The sequence below is a fragment of the Plectropomus leopardus genome, chromosome 7 (genome assembly GCF_026936395.1).
Source record: "Plectropomus leopardus strain MGB_pleo_1.0 chromosome 7, ASM2693639v1, whole genome shotgun sequence".
Classification (NCBI taxonomy): Eukaryota; Metazoa; Chordata; class Actinopteri; order Perciformes; family Serranidae; genus Plectropomus; species Plectropomus leopardus.
Genome location: NC_142182.1, coordinates 31,389,458 through 31,401,489, shown reverse-complemented (window position 1 = coordinate 31,401,489; position 12,032 = coordinate 31,389,458). Strand labels below are relative to the sequence as shown.

The window sequence follows — 12,032 nt, the reverse complement described above, 5'->3', positions numbered from 1 at the left end:
CCAGCCAAACATAATGTGGCTCAACAGTTACACCCACACATTTCCATATGATCTCAAGTTATTGCTTGGAAAATATGTCACTAAGCTTTTATCACCCATTGCTGGACGATGCATTAATTACATCTTATAATCACACTGAATCTGTCAGCCCAGGAAATGTTGCCAGACTCTCTCCTTAAGTGGAGGGATAAAGGATACTGGAGATAAATGGAGGCTAGCACAGATTAGAGAAGTAGCATTGGTTCCTTTGGGATCTCGGTTACTTGGCAACCCACAGCCAGGATTCACACCTCCAAGGATGCAATTCATGCCGACTGTTTCAGATGTGGAGACATTGAAGTTTACTCTTGGACGTCCTCTGCTGTCCGCCCAATGCATTGCAACTACTAACAGCAAATGATTGGAAAATATATTTTAAAACTCATGTTGACAAACTGATTAAGAGGCTTAAATTTGAATAAGCTTTTTTGTAATTCTTCGTCTGATTTTTTTAAAGAAATTGTCTGTGCTAGGTTTCAGATTTTTTGGGCAACATCTTTATCAGCACATCCCCTTTAAGCCCCTCAATGCCGTGTATCATAGTTCTCTCAGAGTTATTACAGGTGACAGTGTAAGAACCTGTCATTGTGTCCTCTATGACAAGGTAAGCAGGCTGCCACTCAGTGCATTTACATGGACATGAATAACCCCTTTATGATCGGGTTTTTTGAGTATCCTGTTTATGTATTTGAGTATGTAAATACTATTCCATTCATGAAAAACCTAAATATGTCAGCTATGTAAATGTGAATAACCCACTTTGTTTGTGCTCATGTAAAGACCATATCCAGGATATGAACACAGGATATGCCTCATAAATGAGTTATTCATGTCTATGTAACCGCAGACCACTCAAAGGAAACAACACGTGCTCTTTTTTTATTTTCAGAGCTATCCTTAATAAGCGATCAACTTAATTTGTGGTCGCTTTTAAGACTTGGAAATACAGTATAAAATCTTTGTTCTGAGATCCTGTTTGTGAAAACAGAAGTTCACTTATTATGCTCATGGAATAAGCTTCAGAACGCCTTTAGACTGTTAGACAGGACACATTTTTGACCCCCTATCTATCTTTGTATCTATCTTTCTATCTTAATCTCAACCAAATCTCATTCACAGTAGTTGGAATGAACAAAGATGTACTGAAAAAAAATAGGACAATGAGACTTTCCTGCTAGAAGAACATCAGATGCTGTGTAAATCTGAATATTTATCATCATCTGATGCCTTTTTTTTTTTTTTTTTTTAATAATGGACTTATTCAGTCTTCATTGTTGCTGAGCAACCAAGGACAAATGTTCACAATCACAGTGTTGGGCCAACACAGGATGCTGTTCAGTATGAAGTCTGCACCACCTGACATGCAAATAATTTTATCTATAGGGCCCAAAGGGCTGTGTACCGCTTTTGTTGATATAATGTTTTCCCTTAATTTTATTTCTCATGTTAGTGCTATTTCTGTTTGCCTTGTTCAATTTTATTGCCTTTTTTGCTTCTATTCTATTCTATTCTATTCTATTTAACCCTTGAAAAAAAAGAATAAAATAAAAAAAACCTGAAAAAATGACAAAAAGAGGAAGGAATAAAAGTATTTGTTTTTTTCAAAGAAAGGAATTTTTAGTTTTGTTAAAAATAATAATTACTCTGTAACTAAAGTTGCTCATTGCCTCTCCCCCCATGTTTTCAAAAGAAATCAAACCAATATTGCATCTGAGAATAGCACAAGAAAACTGATGTTAATCCAGGTTTCAAAGAGTTAAAATATTTCAGTACTCGTTTGTACTTTGTGTGTTTTGCATGGAGGCGGGTTACAACTGCAATTCATTGTAAAATCCTACATTGTGTGATGACAATAGAGCTAAACCTTGAGCCTTTACAATCTGCACAGTGAACATCCAAGTTTTGATTGGGTTAAGAAAAAACTCCTCCAACCTTCAATCATTTATATTAAATGTGTATGCGCTGAGTAGACAGAATTAACAAAAGTAAAATTACACGTGTATTGCCATGCGCTATCATGTGTACTCACAGTTAAGTCATTTGATGAGGCCAAAGCAAGTGCTAAAACCTCTCTTCTTTTGTCTCCCCGCCAGCACTCGTCACACTCAAAATGCTTTAATTAAAATTCCTCAGATGGTTTTACCCGCCAGCAGCTGCTTCCTCTGAAAATACAGTAAGGCTAAGTCAGTGTCTGTAGGCAGCCCTGGAGCGAGGACAACAGTGGCATGCAGTGCGTATAAGAGTCCACTCCACAATTATCTGTACCTGCCTGAGAGACTGACCTTCTCAGCTCCTGGAATAAATGAGGTGGTTGTAGCCTCGACAAGAGGGCAGAGTAACATCGCAGTGTTTGTGTGAAGTGCTGTCCGAGCTCAGCCCCGGGCATCTGTCCTTCTTTGGGCTGCTGAGGAGGAAATGGGCTCCGGCAAGGGTCTTGTCCCAAAGCAGCATGATTGAAACCCTTCTGCATCACACAGGCCCATTAAATCCACAGTCACAAAGCCTGAAGGCCTGGTGCTGGTGATTGGAAGCACTGCCCAACAACTGCACTCTTGATTGATTCTTATAAGAGGCTTATAAATGTTGTATGTTATGCAGCTGGAGGGCAAGAAAAACTCATATTGGGTCAGACTGAGGTGACAATCTCATGAGGTAGTTTACCCTTTTTATGAAATAATTTAGTTTGATATTTTTAGAATAATTCCCCCACTTTCTGTGTTTTTAAACACAAATGTAGCCCTCAAATAGTCATAATAATAACCTGTTTATTTAGATTTTCATCTGAGAAAGGCATTCGGTAAGCAAGATGGTTTTAGTGGAGGTGTAATGTTGTGTTAATGAGGTAGGGGTGTAATAAGGCTCCATGAGGCAGACATGTTTTATGTGCACAGCCTCAGGGGAATGTGAGTGTCTGAGTCCAATATATCAGAGCCTTTTATTTCTTCGTCTCTTTATTATAATGGCCGATGTTGCCATGGTACCCAACCTTGAGAATGTGTGGCAGGCGGCATCTTTTTCAAGCAAATGTTGCAGATTGAATGATGAAAAACACTGCACATGCATATGCATATAATGAAGTGCAAACTGTAATTTTTGTAAGGTTTTGTGCTTTTTAGCGATGATATAGCCAATGTCTAAATACATTTTTGAGCCATTCTAACAACCTGACTATAGGGATTGCAGTGGTGATCTGTCTGAAATATCTCAATGAGTATTAAATGAACTGCCATGAAATTTTATACTGGGACTCATGGTCCCCAGAGGATTAATCTTGCTGAGTTTGGTGATCCTCTGACTTTTTCCTCTGCTGCCACTGTGAGGTTTTTCATTCTAAAAAGTTTTTCTTGACAACTATTTGATGGATTGCGATCACATTTGTAACAGACCTTCATATTCCCTAGAGGATGTATCTGAATGACTGCGGTGATCCCTGACTCCTTGAGCGCCATCAGCAGTTCAAAGTTTTCACTTATTCAGTGAAATATTTCAACATCAGAGGATTAGCCTGATTTTGATGACTTTGGTGATCCTCAGACTTTTCCTGTAGTGCATTTGTGGTTTTGAGTAAAATATCTCAACAGCTTTTGGATGAATTATGGAGTTTGATACCAACCATAGACTGTATATAAAGATGGATGACACCACACCCCACTTTGCTTAAATATGGCTAAAATATCCCTGCTACGACTGCTGCCACCTTGCTCTGGTGACATCACTGAGAGCCGGAGTCTGCGCAGTAGCGTTATCCGCTGTAGGTGAATTCCCGCCAGAACACCCGTCCGACCAATAGCGAGCAGCTCCGTTGAAGGAGAGTGCATGGATTAGCTTTCACAGCTGTCAATCATGGTGGAAAATTCCCTTTTTGTAGAACTAAATTAAAACTGAACTGATTATAAAAACAATCACTCGAACAAACATCAGGGTGATGAGAACTACCTTCAGTGACAGGAACCATCTTTGGAAAATAATTATTTGGCTTGTACTTTGAGTTTTTAGTTTTGCCAATGTCCCATTTACAAACATGAAGGGGCAGGCTTGATGACCTATACTGCAGCCAGAGACCAGGGGGCCACAGAGAGTGAAAAGCTACAGCTTAGAGGAATGCTCATGATGTCCATTTTTATACTGTAGGGCTGGGCAACATGGGCTGAAAACTATATTGTAATATTTTTAGGCTATATCTTAATACACGATATATATCTCAATATTTTTAAAAATCTCCTAAAAAGCAATTAGTTAATGCTGGAACTGGGAGATGGAATCAAACATTACAATTTTTTTTTTTTTCACCAAATTCCCTTTTTGATGTGACAATATTGTAGGAATGACTATTGGTAACTTATGATATGTTACGATATACAATATAATATCTTGATATTGCCCTGCCCTAATATACAGTCTGTGGTACCAACAATAATGCCCTCCTCAATATGAAATGTAATAATTTTGGTGAATTCCTGCCTTTAATCTTACGCCATAAAAAAACAATATGCACCCAATACTTTGGTTTATGACCAAATAGCTGCAAAACTAATGACATTGCCATCAGCCTCAGCTGTGTTTAGTGCTAGTTAGCAAATGTTAGCATGCTAAATTAAGATGGCAAATTTAACACTATACCAGCGTAGTCTTAGGTTCTTTGCACCTTCATGATGAGCATGTCAGTATGCTGACATTAGCATTTAGTTCAGAGCATTGTTGTGGCGAAGTGCAGTCCCATAGGAGTCACAGTGGCTGTTGTCTCAGTCTTGTTTATTATTTAATGCCATAAATCAAACAGTGAGATGAATCAATCATTCTGTGTTTGTCTGCCGTCTACTCAACACGGCATTAAGCTGGTAAGAGATGGCGAGAGATCCTCTCCAGGGACATCGACCAGTCTGAGGCCCGCGACATCAATCAACAACCTCTGACATCAAAGCCATGCTTAATTGTTCATTCAACTTCTGCCTGAGACCGAAAGCCTCAATCAGTGAAATGACATTAGTCCTTTAAAGGGAAGAGCTTGGCAACAGCAGTGTAAAGCTTGCCTTTGACACACCGACATCACAAGTGACACTGTAATCCTGTGTCTCTCTGCAGATGCTGCACAACAAGCACGTGATGGTGCGTGTTGGTGGAGGCTGGGAGACCTTTGAGAGCTACCTGCTGAAACACGACCCGTGCCGCATGCTCCAAATCTCCCGGGTGGAGGGCAAGACGTCCCCCATTGGCAGCAAGTCCCCCAACATTAAGGACCTCGCCCCTGACAGCTACCTGGTGGTGGCAGCCCACTACCGCAGCAAAAAGTGAAATGTGCCAATAATAAACAGACACAGAGGATGACCTCTTGCCATCGTTTACTCCCTGATGGACGTGGCCATTTAACATGCCCTTGCTTTTATACATAATACAGAGACACTACTGCATTCATGGGAAGTCCAATGAAATGGATGTTTGTGAGCATATGAAGCCCTGAGTCACTAGCAGGCCCTTAACAATATGCTTCATTCTTTTTCTGCAGAACTGAAAAATAGGTCAATCATTACAATATAATTAGAAAATAGTCAATATGGCCTACGGTGATTGGCTATATTTGTATGTTAAAACCTTTTTCTGAATGAAATTTAAGTTGTAGTGGAGGTTTCAGGGCCTTTAAGAAGCTAGTCTTTCTTAGCAACCTGGTTTGTGTGATTGTGGAAAGCAAGTAGACGTTTGTCCAGGAAGGCAAAGTACTTATTTACCCCTTTTTATTTTGCCATTTATCTGATATTGATATCTTTACTGCTTTAGAGTACATTTAATACATGCGTGGTTCCACTGACCACACTCAAGTTGCAAATTGAACTTAAACTATGACATTAGAAGAATAAGTGGAAATTTTCCAAAGAAACATAATTTACCAAATCTTTTCATTAGAGGCCAATGTGTAGTATTCTTGTAAAAACTGCCAAATTTACCCAGGAAACAAAACATTTGTCATTAAGTGTTCTGCCGTTTTTGTTTGTTTGTTTTTATTGGGCAAATTCAAATTAAAGAAAGCTTTAGACTGTTTACATGTTGAATAACTACTCTATGAAATGCATTTTTATACATTTATCATTTTAATAATTGTTTATAATATTAGGATAGTGCCTGTGTTATATCATCTGTATTGCAAGAACAAGGACAATCACCAGTACGAGATGCAGTAAACAGAACCTCATTGATTTATGATTAATAGTATAACAGTAGATTAATGTATTTGAGGTTCTGCAATTCTTCAGTTTCTTGTATGTTACTGACCTCTAGAGGTAATGCAATCATTGACACTTTATAATCTCCTGTTTAATTTCTTAAAATGATTAGATTCAGAATATTATCAATCAGTGTATTCATCTGTGCAATTATTACCCAGTAAAAATAATAAGTGGGTTTGTCTTGATCACTTCCTATGCAAACAGGCTTGTACGTGAATTACATTTTTTGTTTTAGATGTACATTTTCAATAAATTTTCCCAACTTTAGTCTTAATAAGTTTCTGCTTTGCCTGTAACATTTGCCTGTAACATTTTCAGCAAAATTGGGTATGTTTCATGACCCGCAGCCCAAAACCTTCAAGAGGAATCTGCTTTGTAAGTAAAACCATTTTAATATATGCAAGATTGAAAAATAATTTTTTTTTTTTACTGGATAAACTGTAGATTTAATGAGTCTATAACTCAACTGCAAAATGATGCAACTGTATCATCTTAACTTAAATATTTCTCTTTGTAAAACTATAATTTTCATGAAATCCACACCAGAATAGCAGAAATGTGATTTATTGTAGCAAATAACATTGGCTAGATTTCCTGTTCTACAAAATGGTGAGAGCACCGGAAGCATTTAAGGATCAAGTGTAAGAAATGCACTCGGTTTAGCAAGTCAAACTACTTCACAACGTACTCTACACACTTCACTTGTTTCTTTTCCTTCATCTTTTTCCTGTTTCTGTTACAGTTGACATGAATCTCTCCCAACCAAGTGTTAGCAAGCATGTTTGCTGTTCACCAAATGTTGACAAACTGTGTGCGAATAGATGTCTAACAAAAGCTTCTGTTTGCAATATGGCAATTCACAGACACATTTCATAGCATTTAAATTAAGCAGGCATCGCATCAGTGTTTAGCATACATTGTAATCAAATGCAACAAACTCAAACAATTGTGCAGAAACAAAACAAAAAAGGGCTTATTTATTAGAGGAGTGATTGGGAAGATGAGTGCAAAGTGCAACAGGCCATGTGCACAAAGTCATTAACAGCTTGTCTTTGTGCGCTCCTTTTCATCGATAGTGGCTGGAGAATGTTTTAGTGTTAAGTGTTCCTGACTGAACTCCCGAATTAGTGTATAAAGTAATGTTGCATCAAGAACAGGCGTGCTTTTCAAACATATTCTGAGCACAATGTTGAAGACACAACACCTTGCATTTAATTCCTCATCAACAAGGGACTTGTATGTGACATGCACTAGTCACGAAAACAGCCGACGGACAGGCAAAGTGCATTACAAGTTCAGTAAATACCAACAAGTTTGCACTGTTTGCACAAGTCTTTATGTTGCCACCAGATACAGCCCTACATAAGGTGAAATGAATATTAACTGTGCTTTTTTTCAAAATTATATACTAATCCTACAATAAGCACACTTACATTTTTGTAAACATAAACTGTTTTACTTGTAAAAATGTGTCATTTGCATAACAGATTTTTGGAGAAGTCATAAAAAAATGTATGTGGTGGATGTGGATTTACGTTAAATATTGATCCTCGACAATGAAAACTGAAAGTAGTGTGGTGAAAAAGCTGAAAAGTGTTGAGGGTGGCTTTGTCTTAATATAATAGCAGAAATACTGCTGGACTTTGTCACCATATTAGTTTAGTGTTATCTAATGTCGGTCACCCTAGGTCTAATCTATTGTCAGATAAAACAAATACAGTAGGACCTGCATTTGCTCACACATTTCCGTGTCATCCCTGACTTGTCCGAAGGTCCGAACTGGCTTGTTTAACTTGGCAGCTAGGGGGCAGGTCCTGCTGTCTTGTCTGTATTCACTTCAGATTGTTTTGCATGTAGCCGTTTGTCTCGTAACATAATAAATTAAAAATCAAAAATTGGACAGCAGTTCAAACATCTTTCAAGTCTTTTTGCCGCATTACTTCATGTTGTTTTGGACTTCAGGTGTTACCATCTTGCTTTTCAGCCCACCTGCCACTAGAGAAAAAAAATGGGAAATCATCAGAGCAGTCTTTAATCTTTGAGACATAGTGCTAATTGATATATCAATATCATATCTATTAACATAGAAGACTAGATGTCATCCAGAAATTGCGGTTTGTATAATATTTTGATGTTATCACTTACTGGGTTTAAGGTAGATAACAGGTTTGGGTTTTTTTTGTTTTGTTTTTTACATTCAACAGCTTTACGTTTCCATTATTTTTTATTTGAAAATATCACCTTGAAGGCATGTGTTCCCCGTGACAAACCATTATGACATTATCAATAAAAAAAAAATGGCTCAAATTTATTATAATATTCCATTCGTTAATATCATTCGGCTTTACTTACAACCAAATCTGTGCTCCCCAAGTCGAATGTTTTATTTTATTATTTATTTTATATTATTTTGTTTCCTCGACATTTCAGTGTCATTTAAGTAAATGAGTCCAACATGCCTTTCTTTTGTTCAAGAAATGTTTCTCAGTCTCAGAAAAATACTAGAGAACATTAATTCAAACTTCTAACACCATCAGATAAGAATCTGTATCTGTATTTATGAGATGCATTTGACCTCATGAATATCATTCATGACCACCCTATTGTTGTAGAAATCACAGTTTAAGAATTAACACAACACAAACCTTCAACCCGCCGCCACCACCACCAGACACAGAGGTGGTCATTGCCTGTTTTTCCATTTCTTCTTGTTTTTTCTTTTTTCTCTCGACCGCCTCTGGATTTTTAACACCCCTGTATGTTGTCTGAAAAAGCGAGGAATATGATTAAGCACCGACAGACAGTTAGCCACATTAAAAAAATGTTTATTTTTTATGTTATGTTAGAAAAAATATATATACAAGGAGTCTTAAACATGCATGTGTTTCAAAATCAATAATTTGGACAAAAACCAGCCAAAGGCATCTTGAATCGCAAATAACAAAAGGGCATTGAACTGCCAAATGAAAGCAATTTGCATAAAGGATGGAGCAACTAACTAAAATGTGATTGTGAGTTAGGGCTCAGTGCTTTCATCTGCAGTGGTGAAAGTGTGAACTGTCAGAAACATTGACAGGTGAAAACAGCCAGACCATGTGGTAGTTATCAGCCAATCCAAAGGATTCACCTGGCCAAGAAAAGATTTCATTCTGGTCTATGTTTACTTACCTGGATACAACTTTAGCATGGCTCTTACGGGTTTGCAAGTGGCTTCTCTGTGTAATAGAAAATCACTCACTACACTGTCATGTGCATCTACCTTGAATAGGGTGTATACTGTATATGTAATAGAAGCCTATAAAGCTATATTTCACCCAGTTGCCAGATTATTAGGTACATCTGGCTAAAACCAATGTAGTCTGAATGACCTTGCAATACATACCATCTCTGTAAAGGTTACAATGTTTCTGTTTTCTTTATCGTTAAGCTTTTTATTTGGAGGCTGTGGTGTGTTTTGCATTTGAATTGTAAAGCATTTAGAAATGTTCTCACCATTCAACAACACTATAAACTACAGCCTACAATAAATACCACCTTCATGATGATATGATTTATTGCAGAGCTGTTTTATGGAATAGCAGGGTGTCTACAGTTACACATGACTTTAACCCTTTGAAATCTGAGCAAATTAACTTGCTTTCTATTTAAGATGATGTGAGCAACTTGATGAGAAATGGCCCACGAATTAGCAAAAATTAGTAAAACGACACAAGAAAATTACTGTAAAATAAGGGGGAAAAGGGAAAATGTAAAGTAGTAACATATACACAAAAAAACCCAACAAGAAAATAACCTCAATAAATTGCCCAAAAAATCTTCTTTTTTGTAACATCATTTAAAATAGATAATTAAGAGAATTGAAGATATAGTTTTCTGGACATTTTTCTCAAATTTTTCATTTCCATGTCACTTTTATTTATTTATTGTTCGTTTGTTCATGGGATATATCTTGCCCCGTCTCTCATTATGTTTTTCCTGTATTTTGAAAGAACAAATTTTCTCAGGTTTCACAGGTTAAAGTGCTTGTGAAAGACATCTATATGCAGCACAAGAAAACTGATGATGGTCCTGGTGTTAAAGGGTTAATGCTATGTTGAAGACATTTCAGAAGAATATCAACCAAATTTAAAAAAACTGATTTTTGGACAACTAATAATCACCTTTTCTAATCCACGCATTACAGGAAGGTAGGCAATAAGAACTATATCATGTTAGAGTGTAATAGGTTAATCTGCAGTTCAGGATTTGTGACATCAGAAAAGAGTGTGACTCATTTTGTAAATTAAATATATCAAAAGGTGGATAATTGAATTTAGATTGTTAATTTAATTATAGAAATGTTCGCAGGAATTTAGATCTCCCACATTCAAATTTGAGACTGTTTAATGACATTTAAGGTCCAGTATTTATGAAGTTAAAATCAAAAAGGTTAAGCCTTTTGAGGACCCCTGGACACATTATTTCTAGCTAGATGCACCTAATAATCCGGATACGAAATGTTTTAAAACAGTCTGGATGTATACATATCTTTTAAATATAAAGCCTCATAACTTAACCTACCTCTTTTTGTCTCTTCTCAGCGGCTTCAGCTAATTGTCGTCTCCTTGTCTCCTGAAGAAAAAAGCAAAGGAAACCTTTAACCACAGCTGTAAGCAGGCAGTCCAGCTGGTAAACTGTGTTGGGCCTGGAGCATACTTGGCACGCCAGTGTTTACAGAGGCTAAACACAGGCAGCGCCTCCTAAACATTACCTAGTAGGGCCTATTGCTGTCCGACAGGTGATTAATCACATTTACGTGACGTTAGGTTCACTTAATTTACGTCAAATCGCATTTCAGGTCGTAACACAAGCGCGACACTGTCACTTATTAAGCGACACAGCTGGTGTTTAAAGTTTTAGCACGTTAACTTACCGGATCTGGAGTGACAACAACGTCGTCCGCTGCTCCACCAAGGCACGGTAAGCACATCCCCATACTGGAGCTGTTATTCCAGGCAGTAAAAGGCAACGTAGAAAAATTAGTTCGCAGTGGTTTAGGCTACTGAGCTACCTAACTAGCAGGCAGGCCAGTTTTAAATTGTTGGGCTGATAGTTAAGGCAACGAAGGCTGCAGCTTCTTCTCCCACCAGCTGGGTCGTCTGTCATAACGTTACCGTTAGCTAACGGCTTCTGTTAGCTCACGGTAACGTTAGCGCTCTAGCTAACAGCTAGCTCAAGCTACCAACCGCTACAAGCGCAGTTCCGTCTCCAAGCCAGCTAATAAATTATTTCTCCTCGCACCTCTTGTTTAATCGTATAGGCATTTGGAAAATATATGTTTTACAGTCAGACGTCAAAGCCAAATATTTATCCGTCTGAGTTTGTTTTGGTCAGAGTTCAACTGCCTGCCAAAATCTGCCAAGGTGTGTTCAATAACGTTACAGTTTTCTGCTAGCACACAAAATATCCTAACATGTTGGCAGGTAAAACACTACAAGACTACTTCTAAGTTTTATGGCTTATTATATATGCAGTGGTTTATTCACCATACTTTTTGTTCAACTTTTCTGCGTTAAAATTTCCTTTAAAGCAATGAAGTTTTAGTCTGTATGTTAGGATTTTGAACATAGCTCAGTGTGACGAGTGCTGGGTGATGGCTGGATGCTACACGCTGGTCCTCTGATAGCTGATCCAACAGCATCACCCTGTGGTGGAGGACAGAACAAATGTAATCACCATGATAACAGTAATGTGGTTGGGATGGAGAACATGGTTTTGTGTAGTTAACTTTAATAA

The 12,032-nt window shown here is 37.6% G+C and overlaps 2 protein-coding genes across 4 annotated transcripts in view; one reads left to right on the top strand and one right to left on the bottom strand.

Moving 5' to 3' along the window:
- gas2a (growth arrest-specific 2a) overlaps window positions 1-6,534 on the top strand; it is a 28,428-nt gene extending 21,894 nt beyond the window's left edge. For both annotated transcript variants that reach the window (XM_042495397.2, XM_042495399.2), the window contains exon 8: window positions 5,122-6,534. In XM_042495397.2, coding sequence (XP_042351331.2) covers window positions 5,122-5,331 — 210 coding nt within the window. In that variant the 3' untranslated portion in view covers window positions 5,332-6,534. The remainder of the gene's footprint in view (window positions 1-5,121) is intronic.
- Window positions 6,535-6,805: 271 nt separating this feature from the next.
- svip (small VCP interacting protein) lies at window positions 6,806-11,702 on the bottom strand. 2 transcript variants are annotated; one of them, XM_042495401.2, is made up of 4 exons: window positions 11,170-11,674; window positions 10,818-10,868; window positions 8,903-9,022; window positions 6,806-8,252 (listed from the first exon to the last, which is right to left on the bottom strand). In XM_042495401.2, exons 1-4 carry the CDS (start codon window positions 11,230-11,232, stop codon window positions 8,238-8,240), a joined length of 249 nt encoding a protein of 82 aa, XP_042351335.1. In that variant the 5' UTR covers window positions 11,233-11,674; the 3' UTR covers window positions 6,806-8,237. The 2 variants fall into 2 exon arrangements, with proteins under 2 accessions (XP_042351335.1, XP_087936619.1); XM_088080493.1 differs by lacking the exon at window positions 6,806-8,252 and adding an exon at window positions 9,426-9,472 and having other exon boundaries at window positions 11,170-11,702.
- Between the last annotated feature and the right edge of the window lie 330 nt (window positions 11,703-12,032).

Bases quoted from the DNA above. Each gene is read 5' to 3' on its own strand.
- svip (XM_042495401.2), bottom strand. From the start codon at position 11,232: ATGGGGATGTGCTTACCGTGCCTTGGTGGAGCAGCGGACGACGTTGTT. The intron at 10,869-11,169 runs GTAAGTTAACGT...TTTTTTCTTCAG, and splicing joins TTGTTGTCACTCCAGATCCG to GAGACAAGGAGACGACAATT. The intron at 9,023-10,817 runs GTAGGTTAAGTT...TCGCTTTTTCAG, and splicing joins CTGAGAAGAGACAAAAAGAG to ACAACATACAGGGGTGTTAA.